The following is a 19,026-nucleotide window of genomic DNA, read 5'->3' on the forward strand; positions in this document are numbered from 1 at the left end:
AGCTTTGGGAAGCCACTTGGTACATGGGACTGTTCCATTCCTGGGGCAGAGGGAATGAGAGGTTTGCGCTGGGCTAGAAAGAACTTTGGGGTAGGCTTGCAAGGATCCAATCTGCTTTCCCTCTGCCGATCACCTACTCGTTCTCCCTAAATTCTTCTCTGTGTTGAATTATCTGTTTATATAAAGATAACTGAGTAAAGTGACCAGACTTCAGGTACATCGAGTAGAAAACCCCATGGAATCACATTCTAAGCCCAGATCTAAGAGGTGATTCTATGCGTGATGCCAGGAGGGATTCTGAGGTTAAGGGCCTGGGAAGGAAGATGGGGACACACACCATGGCAGGCCCTGATCTCACTGAGTCCTTACGACAGCTCTGTGAGGTAGGTATGACAACCCTACAATACAGATGAGGAAACTGAAGCTCCTGAGGGCATCGGGGGTGAGAGGGGAACATGCCCAGGGCAGCTGGCTCGAGAGAGTGGCAGAGATGAGATTGGAACCCAGTGACACCGTGGTTGGGGGAGTCCAGTCTGTGAGGGATGGTTGAGGGATACGATGGATGAGGGAAGAAGAAAGATGGTACCCAGACAGGTGGGGAGGTAGGAACCTTTCCTCTTCTCATTACTTTCCTTCCATCTTTTTGCCTTTTTTACATGCATTTATTGCATCTAGTGCATTCTATGCGCCTGGCAGAAGACCAAAATAGTAGCCGTACCATGAACTGCAGGTAGCCTCATTTAATGGTGGGTGGGGATTCTGGATAAGTTTAGACAAGGGCACAAATGTGTATTTTCTGAAACAGTATGGGTGCCAGTAGGAAAACGTGGGTGTAATCGGCTAGTAATGGAGAAATGAATGGGGGTGACGGACATCCAGTGACTGGGGTGGGTGCTGGCAGGCTCCTCAATCCAGCAAGACCATCCTCAAGGCTTGTTCCCCTCCCCTAGCCCTTCTTCTCACATACAGGGTGGTCTTGGAGCCCATGGCGTGGCCTGAAGGTGGTAGATACGCATTAGAGAGAAAGAAGAACGACTCTTGGCTGACCTATACGTCTCCCAGGTGTCAGGCTCAAACCAACGCAGGACCTCTACTGTATTGGTTTTCAGAGTGTTTAAGTGATTTCCTGAAAATCACGCAGCCAGCAAGAGGTCTCCAATATCTTTAAACTCACTAGCTCTGGTCCTCCCCCAGAGCACTTCAGGCTTTGGCTCAGCAGGCAAAGCACTTCCTGAGCGGCCTGCTTATGCCTTTCCGGCCTCTGCTCCCAATCTCTCACCTGCCCCTTGAAAACAAACCTTTCACGGTTCCCAGATTCACCCTACTGTTCAAGCCTCCTTGCTTCTGCCTCCTGGACCACCTCCCTGCTGTGTCCCCTACTCTCATCACTCTTTCATCAGCCTGGGGACTCATCTTTCAAAAGCAGGCTCAAGGGTCTTTCTGGGGCGCCTTCCCTGAGCCTTTGGGTCTGATCCCTGAAGCCTGTGCTTCATGTGCCCCCACTGCTGCTAACCCTCATCAGAGCACTTACATCCCTCCTTTCTGTCTCCCTTGACCAGACGGCAAACTCCTGGGGTTTAGGCATGTCCCCCTCTCCAATTTTCTACACCCAGGGCCTAGCATATACATGTTTAGCAGATGGCGTTAATGATTAATTTTAAATCCAGCAGGAGAAACGTTTAGATGACCATTTCCAACTTCCTACCAGACTCCTCTCCCTGGACTTCCCACAGGCTCATGGTATGGAGCACATTCAAAGCCAAGGTCCTCATCGTCCCCCTCAGATATCCACTGCCTTCTGGTCCCGTAACCCTGATACGGAGAGATGCTGCTTCTCCTCCCGGCTCACCGAGACGTCTTAATAGTTTTATTTATTTATTTATTTATTTATTTATTTATTTATTTATATTTTTGGCTGTGTTGGGTCTTTGCTGCTGGACACGGGCTTTCTCTAGCTGCAGTGAGCGGGGCCTACTCTTCATTGCGGTGCGCGGGCTTCTCATTGCGGTGGCTTCTCTTGTTGTGGAGCATGGGCTCTAGGCACGTGGGCTTCAGTAGTTGTGGCACATGGGCTCAGCAGTTGTGGCTCACAGGCTCTAGAGCGCAGGCTCAGTAGTTGTGGCGCATGGGCTTAGTTGCTCCGCGGCATGTGGGATCTTCCCGAACCAGGGCTCGAACCTGTGTCCCCTGCATTGGCAGGCGGATTCTTAACCACCACGCCACCAGGGAAACCCTCACTGAGATTTCTTAGAGGAACCTTTCATCCTCTTCAACCTAGGCTATAAAAACGACCTCCCACCTGGTGCCCCTCCCCAGTGCTCTCCCCCTCCAGTTCATTTTCCATGCCGTGTCAGTCTTTATCCATAAAGCACAGATCTGAGCACGCCATGGCTGCATTCAAGCCCTTCAGTGGCTCCCCTTTGACTACGAGAGAAAGTCCAGCTCTTACGATGACATACGAGGTTCGCGCTGATCTGACCCAAGTCCCTCTCCTGACTTCGCCCCTGCCCAGATGGCCCTTACACACATGCTGTTCTCTCTGCTTGTAATGCCCTCTTTGTCTTTCTTTTAATTAGGGGTTGGGGGCTGAGGAGGAGAATGCCCTCCTCAAAAGGCTTCCTGAAAATCTAGCAAAAACATCACCTCCTCAAGTGAAGCCTTCCTTCCCAGACGTCCACTGCCCAGAGTTCATCTCTGCCACTTCCGTGATTCTAGGACACCCTGTCCTAACCTTGATCGCCTCATGTGTGACATGGCACTGTCACTTGCCTCTTCACAGCTCTTTTTCTTTCACTAAACCACTCTCTTCAAGATGGGGAGCCACACTATTTGATAAGATGGGGCAGAACAGACCACGGCTGAGTGATACACAGCCCAGCTCGTGGGGTTGGAATGTTGGGGCTGGAACTGGCCCCTTCGCTGTATGACCCTGGGAAGCTACTAAGCCTCTCCAAGGCTTACTTTGCTCATCTGTAAACCAGTGCAGTAAGAGTGCACCCCTCAGAGGGAACATGGAATGAAAGAAAAGTGGCACAATGCTGATATCCCACGAATATTAACTATTATTATTATCTGATTCCAGGCACTCAGCACAGTACCTTGTACACAGTCAATAACTATTTATTGACTTTTTGAAAAGAAAGGAAGAGTCACAGTTCAAAGCCAGGATTCCAAGTCTATTTTCCCAAGTATAGTACAGCTGTTTCCATACTGTATTTTATCTGATATGAAGAGCATTCCAGAATTCCAGATGAGGAAATCAAGGACTGAGCCATTAAATCCAGACAGTACTCACTCAACCCAGGCTCGTGTATTTCCGCATCAGTGCTGTTGCTTCCGTGTTGACTGTGGAGGGCTCTGGCCTATCCCTCACCCTCTGCTGCCCCCTTGTGGCCATGTCAGGTCAGGCTATACAAACTTTCCCCTTGGAATTGCTTAACTTTGCTCTCCTTTTAAGTTGGCTCCTTCCTTTGGAATTATATCCAAGAGGTATAACTTTTAGTTTTGTTTATTAATGCAGTTTAATAAAGGGTGAAATTTCAATAGAAATGAAAATTATTAGCATAATTGCTAAGGTAGCCCAGGGGGTACAGGGGTTAAAATTAGATTTCTTTAGCCAACAGGGCTGAAATCCGCTTTAAAAACTGAAGCTCTTGGGCTTCCCTGGTGGCGCAGTGGTTGAGAGTCCACCTGCCGATGCAGGGAACACGGGTTCGTGCCCCGGTCTGGGAAGATCCCACATGCTGCGGAGCGGCTGGGCCCGTGAGCCATGGCTGCTGAGCCTGCGCGTCCGGAGCCTGTGCTCCGCAATGGGAGAGGCCACAACGGTGAGAGGCCCGCGTACCGCAAAAAACAAAAAAACCAAAAAAACCCCAAAAAACAAACTGAAGCTCTTGGTGTGGATGTAGAGAGAAGGGAGAGCTTGTGCACAGTTGGTGGGATTGTAAATTGGTGCAGCCAGGATGGAAAACAGTATGGAGCTTCCTCAAAAAATTAAAAATAGAACTGCCATATGATCCAGCAATTCTACTTGTTCTGTTTTTTTTTATTGTAGCTATATGAGATAACGGATGTTAACTAAACCTATTGTGGTAATCATTTCAGAGTATATGTGAATCAAGCCATCATACTATATAACTTAAACTTCTAGAGTGATGTATGTCAATTATTTCTCAATAAACCTAGAGGGAATTCCCTGGCGGTCCAGTGGTTAAGACTCCAAGCTCCCAATGACGGGGACCCAGGTTCGATCCCTGGTCAGGGAACTAGATCTCACATGCTGCAACTAAAGGAGCCCACTTGGGGCAACGAAGATCCCACATGCCGCAACTAAGACCTGGCACAGCCAAATAAATAAAATAAATAAATAAATATTAAAAAAACAGTACCTACCTCATAAAGGTTAGATTATATGATTTAATATATATATATATAAAGGGCTCAGAACAGTTCCTAGAGCATACTAAAGAGCTACATAAATGCTTGCTGCCATCATCATTCTTCTTCTTCTTATCATTATTATTAGTTCAGGTAGCAAAAGCAGCATGTGCAGAGACATGGTGGTGGGAAGCAGTGTGATGTGATGGGGAACTGGGTGGTAGTAGTGATGATGCCCATGAGGAATCAGGACAGTCAGGGACCATATCAGGACCTGAAATCATGTTACATATTGCATTTCTCAATTACTTATGATCTATTTCTGCCTACTAAGATGCAAGCTCCAGGAAGACCCCCATGAGGCACTTGTGTGATAAATCACTGTATCCCAGGCATTTAGAATAGTCACTGGCAACATTGTCAGTGCTCAATAAATATTAATTGAACGAATGATGGGTTAAGGATTTTGAACTTTGTCCTGAACACTATGGCGAGTCAGTGAAGCAGGTAATACTAGATTAGAGGCTGAGAAGCAAGTCATCAGTTTCTTCCAGTAGGTGATAGTAAGGGCTGAGGTAGTCATCCCCTTGCAGATGAAAGTAGGAGACTTGGGATTGGGATGATAATGAGGAGTGGCATTCAGGAGGTGGTGCCATTCATGGGGATGGAGAAAAAGGAAAGGAGCAGATTTAGGGAGAGATGAGAATCTCTGTTTGGGACATGTTCTAGATTTGTGGGTCTGAAGTTCAGCAGAGAGGCTGGGGCTAGAGAGAGAGGCTTGGGAGTCACTGGGGTGTAAGGGGCAACAGAGGTCGAGAGTCTGGATGGCGTGCCACTGGTGACCAACATGTTACCACACCTTGCTCGCTGCTCATGACCCTCTAGGAAGTTTGTCTCCCGGCAAGACTGGCTGTTCTTTGAGGACAGGAATACTTCCCATTGTAGCCTTCAGTATACAGCGTGCATCTCAGTGCCAGGAAAATGGTCAGGAACAGAACTTCTAAAGCAGAAAGGAATCTTAAAAATCATATTAACATGAGAGAATGAGGCCCAGCATTGTTCAACCACTTGTCTGTGGTCACTCAGCAAAACAGCCACAGCTCTGGCTGCAGGACCAGGTCTTAAGACTGCCAGCCTGGGCTTCCCTGGTGGCGCAGTGGTTGAGAGTCCGCCTGCTGATGCAGGGGACGCGGGTTCGTGCCCCGGTCCGGGAAGATCCCACATGCCGCGGAGCGGCTGGGCCCGTGAGCCATGGCCGCTGAGACTGCGCGTCCGGAGCCTGTGCTTCACAACGGGAGAGGCCACAACAGTGAGAAGCCCGCGTACCGCAAAAAAAAAAAAAAAAAAAAAGACTGCCAGCCTTGTGCCCTTTCCAGGAGGCCACATGGCCTCAGGGCGGTGAGTTGAGAGCACCCAGGTAAGTGAAGGAGCTTGGGCTTTGGGCTGATCTAGCTTCCTGGAGCCTCAGTTTCATCATCATCAGGATTGTTAGGGGTTGACTGGGTCCGAGTCTCTTGTGAAGCAATGAACATAGTGCCGGGCTCCCTGTCGGTGCTCAATAAATGTTTATTTACCATTCATTTCCCTCAAGAAGATAGGGGGTTTCGAACAACGTGGTTAGGTTGGAGCTGTGACCTGAAAGGCTGAAGGCTGAGCAGCACGATCTTGGACATCAAATCAGCCCTCAGCAATCAGTTAAGAACCACCGAATAAAAACATGTATATGTATAACTGAATCCCTTTGCTGTACACCTGAAATTAACACATTGTTAATCAACTATACTCCAATAGAAAATAAAAGGTTAAAAAACAAAAGAGCCACCACTTTCCTCTAGGAGGTTTAAAGGCGCTACTAGCTCAGGCTACCTCTGCCGAGTGTAGGCGTGGTCAGTGTCCCCTCCCTCCTCCTTTCACGCTCCTTTCTAGGCTCCGCCCAGCTGGGCGGGACGCTCCAGACGCTCCAGACCCAGGCGGAACTGTTTCCTTGCTGGCTACAGTGTTTGAGGGTTAGGTGCTGCCAGAGAAATCACCAAGGAGGAGGCGTCTGTGTTTAGAAGGTAAGGTGGGCAGAAGGAGGAGAGCTGGGAAAGCTTGAGAAGTTGTTTTCTTTGAAGGATTCCTTGGGCTTTGGGGACTGGAGATGACAGTGGGTGTAGAACTGGAGGAGAGGAAAGAGCACACAGAGCCAGCTGGCCAGCCCCAGGGGGCCCTTTGGGCCTGAGCCCACCTGAGATTCCCAGGGTTCTGTCACAATCCACACATTATTTACGCAAGTCATCTCCGTTAATCAGGCGCGTCTTGTCATGTGGAGAAAATGAAACTGAAAGCAGGACTCTTCCCTTAAAGTGTTTTTGACGGGTTATTTTCATTTTCTACTCTGATATTTTACTTGGGGTTTCTCTTATTATTATTATCATTGTCGTCATTTTTATTTGCATTTCCTCAAAAGGAGTACAAGATGTGGTATTCTTAAACGATTGTATTACACTGAAGTTAGCAGTTGGAGATGGGCTGGAATAAATAAAAGACCAGAGGAGGAAAGAAGTTCGAAGAAACCCCGAGTCTTCCAGGTTTCTTCGAGCTTCTTTCCTTCCCTGGTCCTTTATTCCAGCCCACCTCACACTCACTGTCACCGGAAGTGTTTACACAAACATCGGGTCCAGAGAGTTCATTACCGGGTGATTGTGCTTCCGCTGCACATTTGATTAGACCTCTGAGGTAGGGGCTTTCACACTGTCGGAGGGGTGAGAGTGCTGAAAAATTTTGTGCAAAATTCTGTGAATTTTGCAGCAGACGTAGTTATGTAGATATTCAGGTAACAGTTTGCTGCCATCTGCTATTTGAATTGGGTCTAAATTGCTCAGAGCTGATCAAGGGCAGTTGGATTAAACTGACACCCCAGGTTCCCTATTTGTGTAGTGTGTATATGCACATGGGTGAGGAGACTGGGACTTGTTAACTTTTGTTTTCATAAACGAACGTAATTAGCGCTACCATTTATTGAAGGCTTAATATTTCCCACTCTCCCCACTTCAATGCACTTTTTATGGGGGACTGTATTTATTGTTGCCCCCATTTGAGGGAACAGAAAATTGAGACTCAATAATCTAAGGTTACACGACTAAGAAGTAAGAGTCTAGAATTACACGACCAGGGGCTCAAACTTAGATCTTGCCGAGTTGGGAGTCTGAGTTCTTAACCATACTCTACACTAGTTTGAATAGGACTGCACACGTGCAAAGAACCAGGACTGTGCTGAGCATGTTCAACCAGAAACACAAACTGATGAAAAACACATATTTGCTTATTAAATGAGGGTTCTGGTTTTTTAAAAAGGCCATCTATTTCTAGTAAGAGTATGTTTATATGGCATTGGAAAAAAATGTATTAATATAGGTTGAGAATCCTAAAAACAATCATAGCCTTTGTCTCGGCATTCAGTTCTTTGAAATCTATCGTAAGAAATCTATTATAAGATCTATCATAAGAAAACAAGCTAAAATAAGCTAAATTTGCTCCAACATTATTTAGAATTGTGAAAAAAATAATCATTTTGAAACTCTGTTTTAAAAGTTATTTTAAAAATTTGCTCCATAGTAGAGAACTGAAAAACCTCTCTGATGGCATATTGCATAGCCATCAAAATATTTTAAAACCCTTGTAATAACATAGGACATTATTTATAATAAGGCATTAAATGAAAGGAGGCAGGATACAAAGTTACTTACAGAGCATGAGCCCAACTATTTTTTTAAAAATCTATAGAACTATACTAAAATATTAATAACAATACCTGTTCCTGGGCAGTGGGAGAATAAAGTAATAATTTTCTTGTTTAAAATTTATATATATTTATAATATTCTATAATAAAAATTTCTATAATAGATGTATTTTGAAAAAGTTGCTAGTAAAATTAATTTCTCGAATTCAAATGTTTTCTTTTTTTAATAAATTTATTTATTTTTGGCTGCATTGGGTCTTCGTTGCTGTGTTCAGGCTTCCTCTAGTTGCTGTGAGCGAGGGCTACTCTTTGTTGCGGTGCGCAGTTCTCTCATTGTGGTGGCTTCTCTTGTTGTGGAGCATGGGCTCTAGGTGCGTGGGCTTCAGTAGTTGTGGCACATGAGCTCAGTAGTTGTGGCTCACGAGCTTATTGCTCCATGGCATGTGGGATCTTCCCAGACCAGGGCTCAAACCCGTGTCCCCTGCATTGGCAGGCAGATTCTTAACCACTGCACTACCAGGGAAGTCTAAATGTTTTCTCACTATTATAAAATTATAAAGTTCCTCTCTCATCTCCAGGTGGAAAGTCAGAAGACTTCAAGAGTATTGTCCTTCCTGTTACTGGTGGTCTGTAGCCAGATAATTCTGATTGACCCTGACAGGATTTTCTAAGAGTTCCACGTCTCTTTGATCAAATCCCAAGGAGATAAGTTTTTCATTTTCTTGAAAAAAAGGCAAAAAATTTGTAACCAGTGGTATTTACCATCATGGAGACCAAGAGCCCTAACAATCCTCAGGAAAGACCCACACCCGCTACTAATGGGAGGGCTTCAGTAGAAGACAATCATTTGTTGATTAAAGCTACTGAAAAGGAAGACATTGAGTGGATCCAGCAACTGCTAAAAAAAGGGGCTGATGTCAATTTCCAGGATGAAGAATGGGGCTGGTCACCTTTGCATAATGCAGTGCAAAGTGGCAACGAGGACATTGTGAATCTTATGCTTAATCATGGTGCTGAGCCTTGTCTGCGGAAGAGGAATGGAGCCACTCCCTTCATACTTGCTGGCATCGCTGGAAATGTGAAGGTGCTCAAACTTTTACTTCCGAAAGTAGCAGATGTCAACGAGTGTGATGTTCATGGCTTCACAGCTTTCATGGAAGCCTCTGTGTATGGTAGAGTCGAAGCCTTAAGGTTCCTGTATAACAATGGAGCAAAGGTGAATTTGCATCGAAAGACAAAGCAGGATCAAGAGAAGATTAGGAAAGGAGGGGCCACTGCTCTCATGGATGCTGCTGAAAAAGGGCATGTAGATGTCGTGAGGATCCTCCTTCACGAGATGGGGGCAGATGTCAATGCCCGAGACAATATGGGCAGAAATGCTTTGACCTATGCTCTTATGAACTCTGATGATGAGAAGGTGAAGGCCATTACTCGCCTTCTGCTGGACTGTAAGGTTGATGTCAGTGTGAGGGGGCAAGGAAGGAAGACGCCCCTGATCCTGGCAGTGGAAAAGAAGAACCTGGGTTTGGTGCAGATGCTTCTGGAACAAAAACATATAGAGATCAATGACACAGACAATGACGGCAAAACAGCACTGCATCTTGCTGTCGAACTCAAGCTGAAGGAAATTGCCCAGTTGCTGTGCCACAAAGGAGCCAGAACAGATTGTGGAGACCTTCTTGCCATAGCAAAGCGCAATTATGACCATGACCTTGCAAAGTTTCTTTGCCGGCATGGAGCCATAGAAGATTTTCACCCTCCTGCTCAAGACTGGAAGCCGCAGAGCTCACGTTGGGGGGAAGCCCTGAAACATCTCCACAGGATATACCGCCCTATGATTGGCAAACTTAAGATCTTTATGGATGAAAAATATAAAATTGCTGACACTTCTGAAGGGGGCATCTACCTGGGGTTCTATGAAGACCAAGAGGTAGCTGTGAAGCTATTCTATGAAGGCAGCACACATGGACAAAATGAAGTCTCCTTGTTGCAGAGCAACCGAACCAACAGTAATGTGGTGACATTCTATGGCAGTGAGAACTACAAGGGCTCTCTGTACGTGTGCCTCGCCCTGTGTGAACACACACTGGAGGAGCACTTGGCCGACCACAGAGGGGAGGCTGTGCAAAACAAGGAAGATGAGTTTGCTCGAAATGTCCTCTCATCTCTATTTAAGGCTGTTGAGGAACTACACCTGTCTGGATACACTCACCAGGATCTGCAGCCACAAAACATGTTAATAGGTAAGTCCCCAGTGTTCTCTTAGAAACGTAGGGTCTTTAGTTACAAGAGGAAAGGATTTTCATGGCAGAACAGGGAAGAACTAGAGTGAGTGTGGATTGTTCAGTTTGAGGATTAATGTAACGAATCCACAGTTACAGTGCAACCTCTCCTGCTACCAGGTATAACTCGTATTCCACGTGGAGGTCGAGGATGCCAATGGAATAGCAGGCTAACCTTATATTGCCCTTGGCAAATACAAATATGAAGGTAGGTCTTGGATGGAGCCAGCTCCAGAAGTTTGAATTCTTGGAGTAGTCTGCAAGTCAGGGAACCTAGAAAGGGTGTTCCTTCAGAGAAGGTGGCAGTTACAGTGAAACTTAATAGCAAAACTGAGGTTAAAATTGGGATCCAGGTTAAGATGTGACACAGTGAAACATACTGCAAGCAGGCCGAACAAGTCAGTGTTCACTGCTGCAAGCCAAAACCAAATAAACTAAAGCAACATTCAAGGATACAAGCAGAGCTGAGGGCTTCCCTGGTGGCGCAGTGGTTAAGAATCCGCCTGCCAATGCAGGGGACATGGGTTCGAGCCCTGGTCCGGGAAGATCCCACATGCCGCAGAGTAACCAATCCTGTGCGCCACAACTACTGAGCCCGCGAGCCACAACTACTGAGCCCGCGAGCCACAACTACGCACCTAGAGCCCATGCTCCACAACAAGAGAAGCCACTGCAATGAGAAGCCTGCACACTGCAACGAAGAGTAGCCCCTGCTCGCCGCAACTAGAGAAAACCTGCACAGCAATGAAGACCCAACGCAGCCAAACAAACAAACAAAAACACAAAAAAAACGAAGCAGAGTAGGGAACAAATGTATGGACCCCAAGGTGGGGAAAGTGGAGGGGGGCGGTGAGATGAATTGGGAGACTGGGATTGACATATATACACTAATATGTATAAAATAGATAACTAATAAGAACCTGCTGTATGAAAAATAAATAAATAAAATAAAATTCAAAACTTCAAAAAAAAAAAAAAAAAGAAAAGAAAAAACAAGCAGAGCTGAGTGTAAAGTCCTGGGGGGCAAGGTGGTACAGTAAAAAGAGCCTTGGCTTCAGCCATATTTAAGGAGCCTTGCAGCCTTGTCCCACCACTTTGTAGCTTTGTAACCTCAAGCAAGTCGCTTAATTCTGTGAGCATTGGTTTCCTCACTTGAGACTGATAATACCCCCTTCATAAGGTTGTTATGAGGTCTAAGTGCAGTATGTCAAATAGACAAGTCATCTGTACATTGTAGGTGCCCAACAAAGGCCAGGTACTTGTCTAGAGGGCTAAGCAGAAGCAGATACCTAACCTACAGATATGCACTGACATTTAAGCTTGGTGTAAGGGACCAGGGCAAAAAGAAGATGTGGGTACTGAGAGTCAGAGAACAGTACTTAAGGTCCTGGAAGAGAGAAATAGGTAGACGTAAGATCTGGTTTTAGTTTGAGGACAGGTGCTTGTGGCACTGCTTCCTGGATTTAAGCAACTTCGCTGGGGAGACTGACAAGGGCCAGAAATATGTGCAACTCTACCCAGTAAGGAAGAGTCTTTGAGGTTCAGCCAAAGGTGAGGTCCTTCCCAAGTTTACCTGCTGATCTTGATGCAAGAGGGTCACACATCACGTTCTAAAGAAAAATAATTTGTGACTACCTATTCTTTGAAATTTCTAGCACCACTTCTTCCATTCTTAAGCTTGAACAGTAAAGAACCGATTATATTTCTGCCTCAAGGTGGCGAACCTAGCACATACTGCAGACTCTTCCCTGTATTAAATCCCTCAAATGATGGGAAAAGATTTTTAAATGAATTCATAACTGAGATCAACATTAAAAAAAGAATTCCTAGAGGACAAAATCCTTGAAGAATCATGGAGAGACTAAACATAGATAGGATGCGATTGAAGAATAATACAGGAGCCCAGGACAAATGCAAGAAGCCACAGAGAAACATTACTCATGAATGTGGGAACAGTGTAGAAAAGTGCCACTCCAAAGTGATGGAAGCCAGAAGCAGGAGAGGACCAAGGACCAGCTAGCAGGCAGATTGCTGCATCAGTCGACACTAGGAAGATCAAACCCTGGGCTTCCCCTCTTCCCCAGGGACCAAGCATCTATGACAGACCTTTCTTCTGCAGACGGGGACTGCTTGAGACACTGGGTCATTGGTGATATCAAGAGAAACAAAGAGCAGTCAAACATGCAAGATTTCTGCCAAAGCAGCTACTAAGTGGCATGTCCTGCTTACCCCAGAGCTTCACTGAATAAAACGCAAAGCAGAAGCTCTGACGACTGCTTCCATCCCTCCACTATATTGGGTGGCGTTAACAGAAGCAACTCGCAGGACGTCAGGGAGTCCCAACCGCAAAGTAAGGCTTACAGTCGAAAATCACTTAAGATATTGAAGAGGTGCCAATACTGTGAAAGAGAGGCATGAAACAGAAGAACTTACACCCAAAGAAACATAGCTAACCAAATGTGTAAGTTTCCATGGCTGTTAAAAGAAATTGTCACAAACCTGGTGGCTTAAAACAACAGGAATTTAATCTCCTGCAGTTCTGGAGGCCAGAAGTATGAAACCAGTTCCACTGGCGCCAAATCAGGTGTCAGCAGGGCCAAATTCCCTCTCTACACTGTAGTACAGAAACTGAGCATAAGTATTAAAACTTTTTTTTTTTTTTTTTTTTTTGCGGTACGCGGGCCTCTCACTATTGTGGCCTCTTCCGTTGCGGAGCACAGGCTCCAGACGCGCAGGCTCAGCGGCCATGGCTCACGGGCCCAGCCGCGCCGCGGCATGTGGGATCTTCCCGGACTGGGGCACGAACCTGTGTCCCCTGCGTCGGCAGGCGGACTCTCAACCACTGCGCCACCAGGGAAGCCTGCATTAAAACTTTTTATAGCACTTTAACAATGTCTGTTGAAACTAAAAATAAAAAATTGGGGCGTGTAAAAAACAAATCAAACGTTAGAAGAGATGTGAGGTATTCCATTAGGTACTTTCAAATTTCAGTAGCAGAAAACTCGACTCCAAGTGGCTTAAATAAGTGAAGGGAATTTATCACTTCACATAATTGAAAGTGGTCTGTGGTTATGATCTGCACCCCATCTGCCCCTTCAACCTCATCACAAGCAACTTTCTGACTCTATCCCTCCTCCCCAAGTGCACACTTGGGCCTTCCTTCTGCCAGAGTGGAATTCTCCACGCATTCCTATCTGGAATTCTCTCTTCCCTCTGTTCCCCATTCCACTCACCTACCCAAATTCTACTTTCTGATCTTTTCTGTCTAGGCGTCTCTTCCTCTTTTTTTTTTGGCTGCACCATGCGGCATGTGGGATCTTATTCCCTCAACTAGAGATTGATCCCATGCCCCCTGCAGTGGAAGTTCGGAGTCCTAACCACTGAACCAGCAGGGGATTCCCTAGGCGTCTCTTCCTTAAGGAAAACTTCTCCACCGTCCCTGCACCACCACCCCCCCGCCCAGCCATGTAGCTCTTCTTGTGATACACTTTTAGGGCATCCTGCACTTTGGGCTAGCATTGTCAAAATTGCAATTAATTTAATGTTTACCCTCCTTTAGTATTGGTCTCCTTGCCCAGAGACTCTAAACTCTGTAGGGCCAGGACTGTGTTCTCCTTCCTCACCATCATTTTTTTCCCCTCACTAAACATTTGTTGAATGATTTAATGGGTTCCTTTTTGTTAGACTCTGAGTTTCCTCACAACTCTGATGTCTAAGTTCATAATGAAAGGAGTTTGAGAAGCACACAGTTGTACTGGCCATCATCCTATGTGGGGTTACCCAGCCTTCCTCTCAGACTCCTTTAAGGCACCTCTTCGAGGACAAGTTACTGACTCACCCACCTTTCATTTTGTTCCTGACCTCTCTCATCCATGCATCCCTCTTTCTGAAGACTTAGTGGCTTCCTTTAAGGGAGGAAGATTCTGAAGGGGGCAAGGAGGCAGTGACTCATTACAAGCACATGGCTTATTCGTGGTAACAGATTACAACGTCTTAGTGGGCAGTAACTAGTGGGCTTGATTTGGTGGAATGCTATGCTTAAGGTGGTCTTGGATTTGGACCCTTGTTGTTTAGTTGTTCTTTAGCTATAGGATGTAACCTTAACTCCTGCCAGCAGCTTCTTTACGAATCTGTGCTCTTTGACCCCAGGAGTTGCATGACTGGGGAGCTGGTTATTCTTATCCTCATGCTTCCCCACCCCTTGGCTTGGAACAAATAAAATGTAAGTCCTGCTCTTGGCAGATACCTAAGAGATCAAACGACACAGTGCACATGACGGTGTTTTGAGAAGCAAACAACAAAGCAGATATGAGCTTATCATTGTCTTCCTCAGAGATGATAGATTGTACATTGTGTTCCAGACTTATTTCAATTAATTACAGCATGGAGAATGAGGATTTTCAATGCATCTCTACAAACTATCCCTTAGATTCCAAGAATGGTGCTTGGCTGGCAGATTTCGATAAAAGCATCAAGTGGACTGGAGATCCACAGGAAATTGAGAGAGATCTAGAGGTAATTTCTACAAACAATTTATTTTTCCATCTTTCTGCTTCCTTCTTTGTTCATTACCTTACTCCCTGTGGTCAGTTAGAGGATGTTCCTATTTCAACCAGAAGGAAAGACATTTCAAGGCATTTCCCTGGTACTCATTGCCTTCACTCCCTTGCAGACAGCCAAGTGGGTGTGGGGTTGGCCATCGCCGTGGCCCCTTTCTCTATCTCTTTAGATCTCTCTCTGACCCCACAGGCTGAATAGTAAATACACTGAGCATGCCACACTTCTTCCAGAATTACCGCCAGGAGATTTTCTCCAAAATAATTCCACAATTCCTGTAGGAGGTATTTTCTGCCTAAAGACAAAGTAAATGAGATTTCTTTTCCCACTCTATTCAAACACGTGTGCCAAACTCCTAGGAGGGCCAGCGACTAAGGCGCTCTGAAGCACAGCGGAGGGATGGGATCGATCCGCAACTCGAAAGAGACTAAACTTAGCCCCAAAGGTTAAGATCCTGAAAGAACTGTTTCTCCAGAGAGGAGACAGAACAGAGACGTAGCCTCTGCAGACCACAGCTCCCAGATAGATTCTGAGCTTGCCAGGGCAGCTCTCGCCTGGAGTTCTCCAGGGTGCTGAACTTCCAACCCAATAGACAAGAACTCTCCATCCATGCCTGGCCTTTCTGGTTCAGTGGCTCCAGATTTTAGCTCCTTCCCTGACTGGTGTCCTTCCCAGTGCAGTTTCTATGCCGGCCTCCTTCCTGGTCCTTCCTCCCTGCTGTGCCCTGACTCCTGGGGCCTTCACTCTATTCTGTGGGACCTGGTCTGGCTCCTTTATCTGTGGCCTGACATAGGCCTGACCCAAAGTCCCAGTTCCCAGCCAGACTCTGAGCATCCCCCTTGTTTAAAACCTTCTCCCTTTCCCCTGTTTATCTAAATTCTATCCGTACTTTGAAGTCTAGCTCAAATTCCTCTTCCTCTAAGCAGTCTGCCCTGACAACTCTGGCCTGGGATTATCTTTTGTTCCTCATAAACCTAAACCTATAAACTATACTACCTTGAAGAGGTAGTATACTAAACTATACTACCTTGAAGAGTTCTCTATGCACAAGCCCATGCCTTCTCTCCCTGACCAGGCTGTGGAATCTCCTAGAGATTCTACCAGTTTTCCATTTGCTCATAGCCTGCGCCACACCCTCCAAAGTTCCCCAAATAGAGTGATAATCCATAAGCACTTTTGGCTTGATTTATGGCTTTTGTGTAGGCCCTGGGACGGCTGGTCCTGTATGTGGTAAAGCAGGGAGACATTCCTTTTGAGAGGCTGAAGGATCTAAGAACTGAAGAGTTGATTCAACATTCTCCAGATGAGGAAACTCAGGACCTCATTCATCACCTGTTCTTCCCTGGGGACAACGTGAAGGCCCATCTGAGTGGCCTGCTGGGTCATCCTTTCTTTTGGAGTTGGGCGAGGTAAGGAAAACTGAGTATATATTACAGGCCTCCAGGACAGAGACAGTGAGTGTATTAGTCAGGGCTCTTTATATATATACAAAATAAGGAAATGCCTCATGCAATATTGGGGCTGAGAAGTTCCACTATTTGCCATCTTCAAGCTGGTGACCCAGGAAAGCCAATGGTGTAATTTAATCTGAATCCAAAGGTCTGGGAACCAGGGGAGCTGAAGATGTAGATTCCAGTAAGGGTCTGAAGGCCTGAGAACTAGGAGAGCTGAGGGCAAGAGAAGAGCCACGTCCCAGCTGAAGCAACCAGGCAGAGAGGGGCGAATTTCCCCTTTCGTTCTATTCAGGCCCTCCATAGATTCGATGATGCCCACTTACATTGGGGAGGGCCGTCTATTTTACTGAGTCCACTGGTTCAAATGCTAATCTCCTCGGAAACATCCTCAGAGACACACCCAGAATAATATTTAATCTGGGCCCTGTGTGGTCAGTGAAATTAACACATAAAATTAACCATCATGGTGAGGTGGGCAGGAGTCAGGCTGGGAATCAGCAGACCCAGGCTTTTCTCTCAGCTTGGCATTTCCTGGCTGGCTGTCATTGGAGCAGTGACTTAACGTCTCTGGATCTGGTTTTCTCCATTGAAAAACAGAAAAAGGATGAGGGAAAACAGAGAGAGAGAGAGCTCTCCCCTTATGCAGATTTTAGAGACATGCTTTTACTAGTCTTATCAAAAGCCAAAATCTAATAGTTCTGTAAAGAGTGGGAAGGATGGAACAACCGTGATGATTCTATCATTCTCAGCCGCTACAGGACCCTTAGGAATGTGGGAAATGAATCTGACATCAAAAGGAGAAATGCTAATGGCAAGATCCTCCAGCGTCTGCAACCTGAAACATCTGAACTTTCCACAAGTTTTGCCCAGTGGACAACTAAGGTGTGAACAACTCCTACGGTCTGGGAGTTATTCCAGGAATAAGAATCTGTGTCATGTGTTACGTTGGTTTTCCTAACTTTTTTATACTATGGGCCTGGCCCAACCAAGTGGTGAGAAAGGGGATTTTCCTTTCCCTCCTCCCATCCCAGGTCCCCTCTGCCCTTTTGAGTCTCTGCTCCAGGCCAGGCCCTCCTGAGAGACTCATCCAGGCTCCTCTTTAGGATGGCCTTGTCACAGCCCAAGAGCCTTTTTCTTTTCTGTGACTCTTTCTCTCAAGCCTTGTTTTCTGAGCGAGGTCTGACTAATAATTCTATTTCCACTGTGACAAGAGCAGCTGATTAAATAGAGTTTAGCCCAAAGGAGGTACTCCCCCATGGGGCATTTCCATCCAGGGAGACTGGCTGCCTCTGCTGTCCGTGAATAGCCCAGCCTGAGCATCCATATACGCACTATTTTCTGTATGAGAGAACAGAAAATGAAAAAAAAAAAAAAAAAGATGATCTTTCAAATTCCTCCTGTTCCAGAGAAGGTCCGCTCAATATAGTGGAACATAAAAATTAATCACCATTTCAGTCTAGTCAGTATTATCAGAACTTTCGTTATTATTAATGAGCAGACATCTATCAAGTACCAGTATGTGTTAGGCCCATGCAAGGTCAGCGATATACAAAACAGAGTACAGCATCCATGTGGGGCGGAGAGACCCACAGAATGATGGCTGTGGGATACATGCTGGGTACCCCAGAGACATGGGCAAAGCATTATGGGAAAATCCATAACTCTCAAGTCTTTGAGTGAGACCAGCAGCTCCTGTATCTTAAGCCTGATGTAGGACTCTTGCTTCTTCCAAACCTCTTCATTTCTGCGTCTCATTTTGCTTTCCTTCCCTTGCTTGCCTCTAGACCACATATCACACTCATAATTGCTGGCTTAACGTCTCTCTTTCTTGCTACACAGTAAGTTCCACGAGGGCAGAGACCATCTGTTGTCTTGTCTGTCATTGTATTCTTGGCATGGAGTAGGTGTGCCATGACTCTTTGCTAAATGAATGTCTATAAAAGTTCAGCTAAAAATTAAACTTGTAGAAACAAAGACATTTGAAACAAGAGCAGATGAGAGTAATAGCTAACGACCACATAGTGCTAACTATATGGCAGCTGTAGTTCTCAGGACTTTCCATGAGTAACCACAGTTAATCTTTACAACAGCCTCTGAGGCAATTAGCTCCATCTTGCAGGTGGGCAAACTGAGGCACAGACAAGTGATTTGTTTCAAAGGCACAGAATCAGTAAAGGGTGCAGCAGGATTTGAAGCTGGGCACTCTGGCTTAAAGGCCATGTGCTAACCTGTAGCTGATAGAGATTGTCATTTTCTTTTTCTTTTTAATGTCTGAGACAGAGAAACAGTACTACAGGCAACAGAAAGGAGAAATCCAACCTCAAGACTGAAGTGCTAATAAAAGTGGTTGCAAAAGTAGAAATAAGAGAAGTATAGAGCACAAAGCACAGAAGAAGCAGGTGATGAAAGCTATTGTTTCCCTTCTTTTCTCACTCTCCACTCAGTGTTAAATGGAACATTATTTTCAGACCATATAGGAAAGTCGTTCCTTGAAGGTTAATTATCTGGCCTTTACTTTCTGTTTGCAAGCAGAAGCAAGGTTTGAGAAAATGCAGTGGTGTTGGGTAAATTATCAATCAAAGCCCAAAGGTCCAGAGGCATAAGAAGGAAGGACAGAACTGAAATGAAGAGGAA

At 45.7% G+C, this 19,026-nt stretch overlaps 1 protein-coding gene across 1 annotated transcript; it reads left to right on the forward strand.

The window, feature by feature from the left end:
* Nucleotides 1-8,865: 8,865 nt before the first annotated feature.
* On the forward strand, nucleotides 8,866-18,216 carry RNASEL (ribonuclease L; the record flags this gene model as incomplete). Its single annotated transcript, XM_079697282.1, has 4 exons — nucleotides 8,866-10,342; nucleotides 14,811-14,896; nucleotides 16,142-16,347; nucleotides 17,142-18,216. 4 exons carry the CDS (start codon nucleotides 8,866-8,868, stop codon nucleotides 17,278-17,280), a joined length of 1,908 nt encoding a protein of 635 aa, XP_079553408.1. The 3' UTR covers nucleotides 17,281-18,216.
* Nucleotides 18,217-19,026: the final 810 nt, after the last annotated feature.

Source organism: Hyperoodon ampullatus (genome assembly GCF_949752795.1).
Source record: "Hyperoodon ampullatus genome assembly, chromosome: 2".
Classification (NCBI taxonomy): domain Eukaryota; kingdom Metazoa; phylum Chordata; class Mammalia; order Artiodactyla; family Ziphiidae; genus Hyperoodon; species Hyperoodon ampullatus.